General features: G+C 39.3%; 1 protein-coding gene across 1 annotated transcript; it reads left to right on the top strand.

Annotated features, from left to right (window-relative positions):
• Positions 1 to 3,302: 3,302 nt before the first annotated feature.
• copb1 (COPI coat complex subunit beta 1) lies at positions 3,303 to 13,460 on the top strand. The gene is made up of 22 exons (XM_061067992.1): positions 3,303 to 3,421; positions 6,615 to 6,767; positions 7,172 to 7,401; positions 7,792 to 7,961; positions 8,053 to 8,167; positions 8,273 to 8,365; positions 8,481 to 8,618; positions 8,760 to 8,879; positions 9,148 to 9,255; positions 9,370 to 9,516; positions 9,629 to 9,774; positions 10,203 to 10,299; positions 10,403 to 10,563; positions 10,675 to 10,795; positions 10,880 to 11,107; positions 11,372 to 11,551; positions 11,682 to 11,826; positions 11,939 to 12,058; positions 12,165 to 12,310; positions 12,453 to 12,542; positions 12,789 to 12,944; positions 13,182 to 13,460. Exons 2-22 carry the CDS (start codon positions 6,677 to 6,679, stop codon positions 13,239 to 13,241), a joined length of 2,862 nt encoding a protein of 953 aa, XP_060923975.1. The 5' UTR covers positions 3,303 to 3,421; positions 6,615 to 6,676; the 3' UTR covers positions 13,242 to 13,460.
• The last annotated feature ends 518 nt before the right edge of the window (positions 13,461 to 13,978 follow it).

Raw genomic sequence — 13,978 nt, 5'->3', positions numbered from 1 at the left:
ACACAATCATAGACTGTACATAAACATAACCCAAACAATATGCTGTATATACATATACCATAATCATATACAGTATATCAATATAATAATCAATATAATATGTAAACATAACACAATAATATACTAGATATAATATAACGATCAATATACTGTATATAAATATAAGAATCATTTACTGTATATACATGTAACACAATCATAGACTGTACATAAACATAACCCAAACAATATGCTGTATATACATATACCACAATCATATACAGTATATATATCAATATAACAATCAATATAATGTATAAACATATAACACAATCATGTACTTTATATAATATAACAACTAATATATATGAATACAGGAATCAGTATATAAATATAAAACGATCAATTTACTGTATAAATATAGCACACTAAATATACTGTTTGTGCTATAACACAATCAATATACTTGATGTGGCTGCAGGTCACCAGGGAAGGTTTTCAAAAGTTTAAAAGTTACTCTCACATCATGCAGGGTCATTATGTGTTTCAGATAAATTCCTGCTATGTAATGAGCATATCATGTCTCCAAACATAATTCAGTAGAACCAATTCTGCAGTAACACATGAAGATATGAGTTTTCATTCCAGGGAAAGGTATTCAGACTTGTTTAGATATATTTGAGGTATTCATTTCCTTACTTTACTTTTTAGCAGGTGGTGAGATAGGACATGAGCCTATGTGGAGGTATGGACTCTGAGAGCAGCCCTCACTCATTAACACTGGGTATACAGATGCAAGGCCTCCTTCGCAAAAGCTAGCTTGTAAAGTAATATCTCAAACTAAAAAGTCAGATGATGTTTGCCAGCCATAGACTGTGTTTAACATATTTCTTAAAAGTAAACGCCATCAGTTCAACTGCTAATACTAGCATTCATTGTGTTCTTGTATTTGACATTGGTATCTCAGTTTTCAAGCAAATATAAAACACGTGACCCTTGTTTTCAATTGTTTCCCATGGTGAACAATGCTACCCTTTAACACTCAATAAACTTATAGATGTATAGATACTTATTGATATATGTGTGTTTTCATATCTCCTTTAGTTCCATAGCCAGTATGACAATGATGTCACTGTTTGGAAACCTCAGCATAGCCTCAAATTAATGCTTGTATATGCATCAATAACTTTTCTATGTCATGAATTCTATGACATTTTTTTTTGTACTTCCTTTTAAATAATCGGAATAGTAACAACATGATCTTCCTGACTTCAGAGAAACCATGCCCACAGAACAGATCTTATTACCAAGTTAGATAAGAATCCTACAGTAAACAGTTGTGTTAATAGCATATGGCGTAGATAGAAACACAAGGTTGGCCATTGTTCTTTGGTTAACAATTCTCTGTGATGTAAACAAACAATTTCCTCGTCACTCTGACCATAAACCCTCCTTATCACACCAACTTCAATTTGAATAGGTTATGCAAAGAGATGCTTCTAGAAGTTTATCAGTGTACGATTTTGCAAATCTGTTCAGATAATGAAATAAACCAGTCGTTTCTGAATCTCTTAACCTACTAATGCTTATTGTTTTCACGGCGAATGCCTGTAGCTAATGTCTCTCCATGGTCATCAGAAAACATTACCCTGCCATAATAAAACGATAAAAGAACCCCAGACTTATTTTATTTACATATTAAAAAATATATATAATAACATAAAATATATTTTCTGTTTTTTAGGTTTACCATATATAATCACTTGTTGTTTTTGTAAGTGAAGTATGTGAAGTATGTAGACAATACAAGTATTTCCGTGATACATAAAGTGTTTGCTTTGTCAATGAGTGTATAGAGGAGCATTGGTGTACACAGCGAGCTCATGAGTGAATGAACATAGACTTTGAGGCTATGGTTCATTCATCCACTGTGTCACCAAGGCTGAGCTTCCACTGGAGGGTGCTGCATACCATTCAAATCTGTGTTACTGTTTTGTTGAAGCAAAAATTTAATTCAACTTAAATTATATCAGTAATATGTTGTTTTACAATGCATTTTAAATAATAACAATAACAATAATAATATTTATTTATAGGGCACTTTTCAAAACATGCTTTACAAAGGCAGCAAGTTAAAAACAGACAGGTAATAAAACATCAGGTTAGGAAGAAAGCAGGTCAACTAAATTAGTGTATACAGTAAATACCAGTGCTGTGTAAAATGATCAATAAAATAAACTAAAAGACAGTTATAAAGAAAGTTAAGAAGAGATGATCTGTTTGTGTTTGTGTTTGTGATACTGGGGCCATGTCTGAAAACGACTGCAACAGCACGGCCTGATAAACAAATACACTTTGTAAGGTAAATCTGACTGGCCACTGGCTTGTATGGTAGTACTATGAAAGCCATGTGACCTACTCAGTAGATCAGGCATCATTACCTCTCTGCCTTTCAAACTAAACACTGAATATCCCTTGTATGTTCAACCGCACTAATTTATGCCTACCACCAGTTGAGGTCAGCTGATGTTAGTGACCACCAGCGGTTGTTAGGGATATGTCGTCAGTTGTACTCTAAGGCTGCGTACAGATTTTTAAACATACACATTTTCTGTATCCTCTTTCTTCAAATACCTAAGATAAATACACAAGTGCTGCAGTGATCACTATTTACAATTCGTTGTTTATATGAAAGAGCATTTATATTTTGCTTCATCTTTTGGGAACCAAATAGTCTCTGGTGGGTACCCAGGATGGGACATGAACATATAAGTCATACAGAATTACACATAAATTATATATTCTACACAATCTATTATTTTCTATTATTATATTTATTTGTGTTTTAATGGATGTAAGGATCACATTACACATATATTTTTTTAAAGTATCTTAATGGTACAGCACCCTCATACCTTTCTGATTTTCTATAGGGGTATGTCCCATTTTCTAAGGTCTTCTATCGTGTGCTTGTGAAATATCCCAAAAGTGAACTACAGAAAGTTTGTGGAAGCAGCTTATAATAATCTTACCATAAAAAAACAACAACATTGTCTTCCTTCTTTTTATACCTTTTTCTAGTTTTCTATATTTCCCCCAAGTCTTTGTTTTATTGCTAACGTGTTCTTCTTTATCAATCTTATTTAATGTCTTTGATTTTATTGTACAGCACTTGGAGCTGCATTGTATCTATGAAAGGTGCTGTGTAAAACGTGTTATTATTATTATTCAGGTTATTTTATCATGCGCGTTTGGTGTCGTTCCTCCGACGTATGATCCTCGCCGCGCACCGTAGCAGTGATGTGGCTCAGCAAGTAATCTTCCACGTCACTAGGAAGTGTTGGACAGGCAGCTCGCCGAGAGGAGCTCTCTCTTTTTCAGATGTAAATATCCAAACCCGGACACTGAAGGCAAGTTCGCAGGATACAGGTCGCGCTCTGAGGTGGGTTGTGTGTTCTAGTGTGCATCTACACGTGTTGTTTCCTCAGCCGTATCATCTGTTATAACCACAGCTAGCTAACGTTATCTGTCCTCCATTTCAGTGCTAGCCGGGGCAGAAGCTAGCATGGAGCTAGCCACTGTTAGCAAGCTAGCATGTCATCATATCTCCTAATCTTGTTTGACCTAAGGTGTGAATGGTGGACAGACGAACTGGGCTTTGGGTTGTATTGAGGTTTTTCAGCTGTACAGGTGTTGATGCTAACTCAGGTGACGCCATTAACGCGTTGTGGTTCCCAGTAGCTGCTGTGTTGTTCCGGTGGTTTTAACGCTTCGTGTCACTATTTACTCACCTGATGAAATAACCCAACATTCAACTTTTAACCCACGTTTCGTTTGGTGTCACAGTGACAACATGTTACTGTGATGGCAGCAGCTCAGTTTTCACGGATCAGAAGCAACAGAAATGCAGATGACGTGTAAACAGGAACGCCGGTCTGTATTAAAGTAAAACTAGTATTGCTACCATACTGGAAATACTCCAGTCTAAGTATTTCTGAATCAAAATCACGTATTTGCAGAAATATGTACTTGCAGTATCAAAAGTGAAAGGACTTACATGATTAATCAGTTATATTGATAATTTATTAAACATTAAATGAACGGATCACTATAACAAATGTAGTGATCCGACCGAACCTTGAGGGGTCCCTCAAGGTTCGGTCCTGGGTCCTCTCCTCTTTTCTTTGTACACCAACACTCTCGGCTCTGTCATTCACTCACATGGCTTTTCCTACCATAGCTATGCTGATGACACCCAACTAATCCTGTCTTTTCCCCGATCAGAAACACAGGTAGCAGCTCGAATCTCTGCCTGTCTGACTGACATCTCTCAGTGGATGACCGCTCACCACCTGAAGATTAATCTTGACAAGACTGAAATACTTTTCCTTCCAGGGACAAACTCTCCCACCCATGACCTGACTATTAACTTTGACAACTCCGTGCTGACCCCCACTCAGACTGCTAGGAACCTGGGTGTGACACTCGACTGCCAACTCTCCCTTTCTGCCAACATTACTGCAGCAACGCGGTCCTGTAGATTCATGCTTTACAACATCCGGAGAATATGCCCCCTTCTCACTCAGAAGGCGGTGCAGGTTCTGGTCCAGGCCCTGGTCATCTCACGCCTCGACTACTGTAACTCCCTCCTGGCAGGTCTACCTGCTACTGCCATCCGACCTTTGCAGCTCATCCAGAATGCAGCAGCTCGACTGGTTTTTAACCAACCTAAATTCACTCGCACTACTCCGCTCCTCCGCTCCCTACACTGGCTACCAGTGGCTGCCCGCATCCGGTTCAAAACACTAGTACTCGCATACCATGCTGTAAACAGATCAGGTCCAGTTTACATCCAGGACATGGTCAAACACTACACACCAGCACGTTCTCTCCGCTCTGCTTCAGCTAAACGACTCGTTCCTCCTTCACTGCGAGCTAAACACTCATCAAAATCACGACTGTTTGCTGTCCTAGCTCCTAAATGGTGGAATGAGCTCCCACTCGACATCCGGACATCTGAAAGTTTACACATCTTTCGCCGAAAACTAAAAACACACCTCTTCCGACTGTACCTTGAATAAAAAAAAAAAAAAAAAAAAAAACACTAACCACTTTTGAAAACTAACACTTTGGTAGCACTAAAATGGCACTTACTTATAGCACTCTGTAGTTTTGCTTTATTTCGAAGAAATTTTACTGTCTTGATTCTTGTTGTTCTTGGTTTGTACCCTCAGGGTTGAATGCACTTATTGTAAGTCGCTTTGGATAAAAGCGTCAGCTAAATGAAATGTAATGTAATGTAATTAATACAATTAATTAATGATAATAAGCTCGATTGTTATACACGGTTGTCGTTGGGTAGTGTTTTACACCATGCAGTTTAAATATTTCTCTATGGTAAAAGTATGCAGTATAGAGGTGTGGAAATACCTAACTAAGTCAAATGTGCACTCAAGGACACTACTTTGAAATGTACTTACTTTCTTTCCACAACTTTCTCTTAATATAAACACATAATGAATCTATTCAAATATGATCAAGCTCCATGTTTTTTACTGTGACACTTTATACTGTTTCCTCCGGAAAATGAATTATGTATTAAGCTTGCCTCTTATTGTAAGATTCAGCTTGACTTTTGTCCCATAAAGGGCATAAAGTAATCTGATATAACATGAGCCTTTTAGTTGTTCATTGTATTCACAAGTTTTCTTAAAACCAAAATACTACCAAATACAAAAAACAGGTGATCCAGTGGAATTAAAACAAAATGTACATTACTTTAACAGCCTTATTTGGTTCAAGTGTAGGTTTCTTTACACTCCAGTGCTTGAGAAGCACATTTAGTTTAAATGGATGGATTGTCAAATTGTCAAATCTGTCTCAAACAAGGTGCCCTTATGGCAATTTGAAGCGTTTTTTATTGGTGTAGTCATCAAACCTATACATCAGTATTTATCTGAAGTTGAAATGAGTTTTCAGCTGAGTTTGGCAAATAAAGTGAGTTTCAGTCTTAAGTACAAAGTTCTTTCTGTGATGTTGTTGTGTCCTCTTCTGGAGAGAGTAGAGACACAAAGATGTAATTCTTTACTTAACAGAATTAGTAAACTCTCTTGAACTCAAAGTCTGCCCTGTGGAAGCTGAGAATTACCATGTAGCACAGGAAAAAACACATCTGCAGTGAGTCTGCAGAGCTGAGCAGCCAGTCAGCCCCAGCTAAGATGTATGTAAGATGTGGACTGTGTTTTATTGAAAGCTTATTATCATTATAAACAGCCATGGCAGCCAGCCTGGTATGTATTGTTTCTTCCTGGTTTGTGTGTGCAGGCAGGTGAAAGCCTCATCGTAAGTCACTTAGTGTTGTCACCCACAGAGCTGGTTTGAGTACCTTCGCAGATGTTTATGTGTCTCTGAGTCCGATTTTGTCACCACACTAGTGTCACAACCCTGCATAATAGTCGCATAAAACTTAACACAAGTGTACTTGAGTTAAAATATTAAGCTATTTAGGAAACCTGCATGTTATTTAATGCTCTTGGTGTACACTGGATTCATCTCTTTGCTGCATTAATGTTTGAGCTTATGAGTAAACATTTGTTCCACCATTTCTTAAATCTCCTTTTTTCTGTTTCTCATAGGTAATATCCTGTAAGGATCATTCACTGGGATTATCCTAAACAAATAAAAGCCCAGCAGCAAAATGACAGCTGCAGAGAACGTGTGTTACACTCTCATCAATGTCGCATCCGAGTCCGAGCCGACTTCGGAGGTCAGCCTCAAAGCGGATCTTGGTAACTATTTTTAATGCAAAGCTTTGCTCAACAGATTTTTTTATAAGCCTCAATAAAGCATGCAGAGGGGAGATATTCATTTCTTAAACCTCTCGCTCCGCCTCAGTATCATGGAGGTTGGTGGAATTTGAAGTAATGTGCTTATAGCAGGAATCTTAAAAGAATCTAAAACAAAACATCACTTTTAATAAACAGTAGAATATGGTTTCAGTGAAAACTGTTGACTGTGAGGTCTGTGTTCAGAAAAGCTGTAACCAGTTTTGCTTTTAAATGACACAAAAAATTAGTGATTGCTAATCAAAACTACAACTCCCCTCTGTTCTAATCTGTTAAAAAAACTATAATGCATGCTTACGGCTGAGCTGATATTGTTCATCGTAATAATAGTTATCATCTCTCTACAGAAAAGGGCGAGATCAAGGCAAAGACTGAAGCCCTGAAGAAGGTCATCATCATGATCTTGAATGGTGAGAAGTTGCCAGGGCTTCTGATGACAATCATCCGCTTCGTGCTGCCACTTCAGGACCACACCATTAAGAAGCTGCTACTGGTTTTCTGGGAGATTGTCCCCAAAACAACTCCAGACGGCAAGCTGCTTCAGGAGATGATCCTGGTCTGTGACGCCTACAGAAAGGTAAGATAACTAATAGTTGCGATCAATGAGTTATCAACTCTATCTGTACACCTGTATAATTAAAATACACTGATCTCTTCTTTATAAAAAGAAAGTTATAATGATAATAATAATCTTTTTTGTGTAGAAATTGTCTTTTAGAAAAGTTAAAAACGTACTTCACAAATGGATGAAAATAACAATATAAAGTTGAGAGTGAATTTAAAAGTGTTTCAAAAAGAGATGAGGCCAGATAAGGCTTCCAATAAACCTCATCGGATTTATGGTCCAAAAACTGAAGTCCATGTTTCCTTTATCTAGGATGTAATAATAATATAACTTCTGAAATATTTATTTGGCTCCTTTGGCACAGCAATCATCGTGTGAAAACTTTTTTTTTTTCAATTTCAGGACTTGCAGCATCCCAATGAGTTCATCCGCGGCTCCACTCTGCGCTTCCTTTGCAAGCTGAAGGAGTCTGAGCTGCTTGAGCCTCTGATGCCGGCGATCCGGGCCTGTCTGGAGCACCGGCACAGCTACGTGCGCCGCAATGCTGTCCTGGCCATTTACACCATTTACAGGTACAAACAGCTCAGTCACCTTTTCTACAAGGTATCTTATACTTCATGTATTAGCAAACTACATCCAACTGATGAGATTCGTTTGTTTTAGGAATTTTGAACATCTCATCCCTGATGCCCCAGAGCTGATCCATGACTTTCTTGTTAATGAGAAAGATGCCAGCTGCAAGAGAAACGCTTTCATGATGCTGATTCATGCAGATCAGGTTTGTGGCACATTTTCATTTTCTCACTATTACTACTATTTTGTGTCATTAGACCCAAAATGTCAATTTCAGAGGCTTTCCTTAAACTATGTTCACATTTTACAGGACAGAGCTCTGGATTACCTCAGCACATGTATTGACCAAGTGCACACTTTTGGTGACATTCTCCAGCTGGTCATTGTGGAGCTGATTTACAAAGTGAGTCAAGGCCTTTATTAGTCTGATTGAAATTCTTTAGCCCAACAGTGTACTATTTGAAGAAGAATAGCGGTTTTATTGTCTGAACTCCTGCTGCTTTTGTTCTGTCTGTTAGGTTTGCCATGCCAACCCCTCTGAGCGTGCCCGGTTCATCCGCTGCATCTACAACCTGCTGCAGTCTTCCAGCCCGGCTGTGAAGTATGAGGCCGCTGGCACTCTTGTAACCCTCTCCAGTGCTCCCACAGCCGTTAAGGTACATCACCAAAGTATTCATAGTATCGTGCAGGTCATAGATCTCATTTATTCGGCACTGATATTGTACTATGTTTCACCGAATAGTAGGAATGTTTTTAGTTAAGTACAGTCTCTGACACATTCTTTTGATGGACTCCAGGCCGCTGCCCAGTGCTACATTGATTTGATTATCAAGGAGAGCGACAACAACGTGAAGCTGATTGTTCTCGACCGCCTGATTGAACTGAAGGAGCATCCCACTCACGAGCGTGTACTCCAGGTACTTTGAAGATTAAGAATTATGGCTGTGTTTTGTGTTACTGCTAAACTTTTCTGAAAGACCATTTCCCCTTGATATCAAGACATAAATCTTATTCCTGAGAACATCAACCAAGATTTAAGCTCTACTGAAAACTAATATCATTTGAATTAACACAAAATGTATGTGAAATATATATAATTTATTTAAGAAGTACTAGTTCTCTGCACCTATAGTGTATCACCTCTGTTGACTTAAGTTGGTTGTGACCGATGTCTCTTTTGCCCAGGACCTTGTGATGGACATCCTGCGTGTGCTCAGCACTCCTGACCTGGAAGTCAGAAAGAAGACCTTGCAGCTGGCACTGGACCTTGTTTCTTCGCGCAATGTAGAAGAGGTCAGCGGCATGCACAGTGCACCCATGCTTCTGCTGTTGTTTTCATGTCCTAGAATATACACAGAGAAAAAAAGGAAATCCAAGCAAATGTCATGACATTTCTATGTTTTCCAGTTGGTGATTGTTTTGAAGAAAGAAGTGATCAAGACGAACAACGTGACGGAACATGAAGACACTGATAAGTACAGGCAGCTGTTGGTGCGCACTCTTCACTCTTGCAGTGTGCGTTTCCCTGATATGGCGGCCAATGTGATACCTGTGGTGAGCTTCCCATTATTTTTTCACATTGAAAAGAAGCTGTGCGTTGTTTGAGATACCCAAATGTTGGTTTTCGATATATATTGACTTTTCTGTATGTTGATTTGATTTACAGCTGATGGAATTTTTAAGCGACACCAATGAGGCAGCTGCTGCTGATGTACTGGAGTTTGTACGGGAGGCAATTCAGAGATTTGAAAACTTGAGACCCCTCATCATCGAGAAGATGCTGGAAGTCTTTCACGCCATCAGAACTGTCAAGTAAGCCTTTATGAGCACATGCGAATTATACTATTCAAAGCCTCTGTTAATATTTTTGTTTCTTTCCAAATGACATGTCACATTTTGGTTTGCCTGTTGAGTTTGGATAAATAGTGAATGCCTCCTTTGTTGCTGATTTTAATTTTGGTGGTCCTTAAGGCTCTACCTGTAAACTACTATTTACAATTGGTAATTGTTTGCCTACCTTGAGGATGAAGCAAAAGCATATGAAATGTACAAAACATGCTAACTCTTGAATTTAATCAGTAGGTTCCATTATTCGAGAAATGGACATGGTTGGATTTTGGTCATTTAACTCTCATGTCGTAATAGATAATTGTCACATTTGTCAGCCGTTTAATAAATTGGTCTGAGTTTTGTCAATAGTATGTATGCGTGTGACATTTGTCACTATTTTGGTATTTCAGGATTTACAGGGGAGCGCTGTGGATCTTGGGAGAATACTGCAGCACCAAAGAAGACATCCAGAGTGTGATGACAGAAATACGCAGGTCCTTAGGAGAGGTATGTTTGTCCATTGTTGTCATGTAACAAAAAGGTGACCAGTCGATTTCATTAACTTCATTAGAATTGTAACAAATGTCTATCTGTGTCTGAACTTGGACAGATCCCTATTGTAGAGAATGAGATAAAGCGAGAGACGGGAGAGATGAAGACCGAGGATGAAGTGAGTGCAGCTCCAGCCCAGAAGCTGGTGACAGAGATGGGCACCTATGTGACCCAGAGTGCCCTCAGCTCCTCCCGGCCTTCAAAGAAAGAGGAAGACAGGTAAACATTACACATTGTGGAGGAGTATCATAAGTAGCCCAAAATAGTCCATTGACTAAATGGAGCTAAACTGTCCAGCTCAGTAAACAACACTGATTTGTTTTGTTCCAGACCGCCACTCAGAGGCTTCCTGATGGACGGAGACTTCTATGTGGCAGCTTCCCTGGCCACCACACTAACCAAAGTGGCCTTGCGCTATGTTATTATTGTCCAAGACAAAAAGAAACATAATGTAAGATGTCCCCTCTTCACGTTCCCAATTATTTACTCAAGTGACACATTCCTCTAACCTCTGCTCTCACGCTGTCCCCCTTAGTCATTTGTTGCGGAGGCCATGCTGATCATGGTCACTGTGCTGCACCTGGGCAAGTCTTCTCTGCCCAAGAAGCCAATTACAGACGATGATGTGGACCGCATCTCGTTGTGCCTGAAGGTCCTTTCAGAGTGCTCACCACTTATGAATGACATTTTCAACAAGGAGTGCCGCAAATCCCTGTCACACATGCTGACTGTCAGACTGGAGGAAGAGAAGCTGTCACAGAAGGTAATGACTTAGTGGCTTGAATTCATTATATAACCTCCTGACAATCGTGCACAATTGAAACATTATCGCTATTTATTATCATTATTCATTATTTTATAAACCAGGAAACTTAAATTTATAAAATGTATGACCGTACAATCCAGAATTAATAAGCAGGGTTTCTCTTGACATGAGCTCTGTCAGTGCATTCTGTGTTAATTCTGCTGTTTGGTTAATTAGTGGTGACTTGCTACAACTGACCCTGTGTTTCTTTTCTAACCACAGAAGGAGTCTGAGAAACGTAACGTCACAGTGCAGGCAGACGACCCCATCTCCTTCATGCAGCTCACCGCCAAAAACGAGATGACTTCTAAGGATGACCAGTTCCAGCTGAGTCTGCTGGCTGCTATGGGCAACACTCAGAGGAAAGACGCTGCTGATCCCCTGGCTTCAAAACTAAACAAGGTGCAGCACCAGCTCTGCACACATCTCAGTATACAAGACAACTGGATCATACTCTTCAACTGTAATCATTTCCATTTAGTTTTGTTGCTATAATTAAATATTAAATGTCTTTCGTTTTTCTCCAATCTAGGTGACTCAGTTGACGGGCTTCTCAGACCCAGTGTATGCTGAAGCCTATGTGCATGTCAACCAGTATGACATTGTGTTGGACGTGCTGGTGGTCAACCAAACCAACGATACTCTCCAGAATTGCACCCTTGAGTTGGCGACTTTAGGTTAGTCTTGTTTAGTTTCTGCTGCAGTCGGGAAATGTACTGGTTCTCTTGTGTAATGCTGATTGGAGCCAGAAGCATCTGCATCACTAAGGTGTGTTTTATCTTTCCACAGGTGATCTCAAGTTGGTGGAGAAACCCTCACCTCTAACTCTGGGTCCCCATGATTTTGCGAACATAAAGGCCAATGTTAAAGTGGCCTCTACTGAGAACGGAATTATATTCGGCAACATTGGTGAGAGACACATTTTGTGTTTGCATCATTCAACTTGTTTATGTTTTTTTCTTCGTGTCACCAGAGCATAATTTCTTATTCTAATATATTTGATATATCTTTGCAGTCTATGATGTATCGGGAGCTGCTAGTGACAGAAACTGCGTCGTCCTCAGTGACATCCACATTGACATCATGGACTACATCCAGCCTGCCTCCTGCACTGATGCAGAGTTCAGACAGATGTGGGCAGAGTTTGAATGGGAAAACAAGGTACGGTTTACTCTAATAACTGGCTTTACAAAGGGGAAAACCTTGATTTACTTTGGAAAAAAAACAATATTCTACCATATTTAGGGCAAGTAAAAAAAACAAACATTGATGATGTTACATGATTGTTCTTTGTTTGTTGTAGGTGACAGTGAACACCAATATCACTGATCTGAACGAATACCTTCAGCATATCCTCAGATCCACCAACATGAAGTGTCTGACGCCTGAGAAGGTTGGTGTGAGATCTTACATTTACCAAAGCAACGATGGCAAGCTATGTTTTTAAAGCTGGTGGAACTTATGAAAATACATAAGGCCAGCAATTAATCCGTTTGGAGCAGGTTCATGTTGGGAAAATATCACATGTGGCCTGTGTAGTGGTGCAATTAAAACAGTCGTCATCAAGTCCTCATATCAGCTGAATGTCTGCAAGGACTGGGTTGTGATAATAAGTCATTCTTTTCGTCTTTCTAACCAGGCGCTGTCTGGCTTCTGTGGCTTCATGGCTGCCAACCTTTATGCTCGTTCTATCTTTGGAGAAGATGCTCTGGCTAATGTCAGCATCGAGAAGCCAATCCACCTGGGGCCTGATGCACCTGTCAACGGACACATACGCATTAGAGCCAAAAGCCAGGTGGGTCACAGCTGCTGCACTGCAAAATAAAGGCTCGGTTGAATTGATTTGCTCTCAACTTACGCATTGCGACCAGTTTGTCTTACGAAAGGATAACAATTTAAAGTGATGCCTCTATTAAATAATAGGGCATAATTTATAAGGAAAGTTGATTTATGAAATAACCTGTTAGATGTGATATCACCAGTATATATCCAATCTGTTGAAATATAATTCCCCCCCACCTTTCTTCCACAGGGGATGGCCTTGAGCCTCGGAGACAAGATCAACCTCTCCCAAAAAAAGACCAACGTTTGAGACGAATCTATTCCAGCTGATCCCTCTGACTTTGTAAAAAGTCACCCTCTGTTCTCTTGTATCACTTGTTTTACAGCCTCTTCATCACAGAAAATTCAGAACTCTATATGATCACTTGCTTCAGTGCTGTCATTATTTTTTTTACATCACCTCTGTCTAAAAACATCTCAGTAATGTCCCTGTCCTGTCTGTTTTCAATAAACATATATATTAAAATTATGACAACTGGTTTTATGCTTTATTCATTGAGTTATAGCTTTTAATGTTGTTTTGGGCAATTACTTCATATGATTTCGGTCTTGAAATAAAGAAATTGATGTCTCTAAGTTAAGTGAAAGAGGGGCCTTGATTCTTATCTTGATTTTTCGTTTCTAGTACTTTGCATCTAAGTTGACTCAGCAGAAATGCTGATTATCCCACAAAATGATCACTCATTATCAACTTTTTGAAGGCTGGGGTTTGGATGAAACACGATGATGCTTTGAACAGCTCCTCACTGGGAGCTTTCTCCTAGAAAGTTGTGCTGTACATGTGTCCTGGTGTTAGATGTTAGTAAAGGATTTCAAACAAATTTGTTAATGTTTCCTAAAGGCGATTGAGACTCAGAGTCAGTAGATCCTGTCTGGAGCTCCTGCTGTGTCCAGCTTCCTAGCTCCAGGCTCTAATTAAAATTTCTCTAGTGCCTTTAAGCAATATGTTGCACAGTCTGAAACCGGTTGGATTTTCTTCTGGAAGTA

The sequence above is a fragment of the Limanda limanda genome, chromosome 3 (assembly GCF_963576545.1).
Source record: "Limanda limanda chromosome 3, fLimLim1.1, whole genome shotgun sequence".
In the NCBI taxonomy this organism is placed as follows: domain Eukaryota; kingdom Metazoa; phylum Chordata; class Actinopteri; order Pleuronectiformes; family Pleuronectidae; genus Limanda; species Limanda limanda.
Note: the sequence above shows the minus strand (reverse complement) of the source record. Positions and strands in the feature narration are given on the sequence as shown.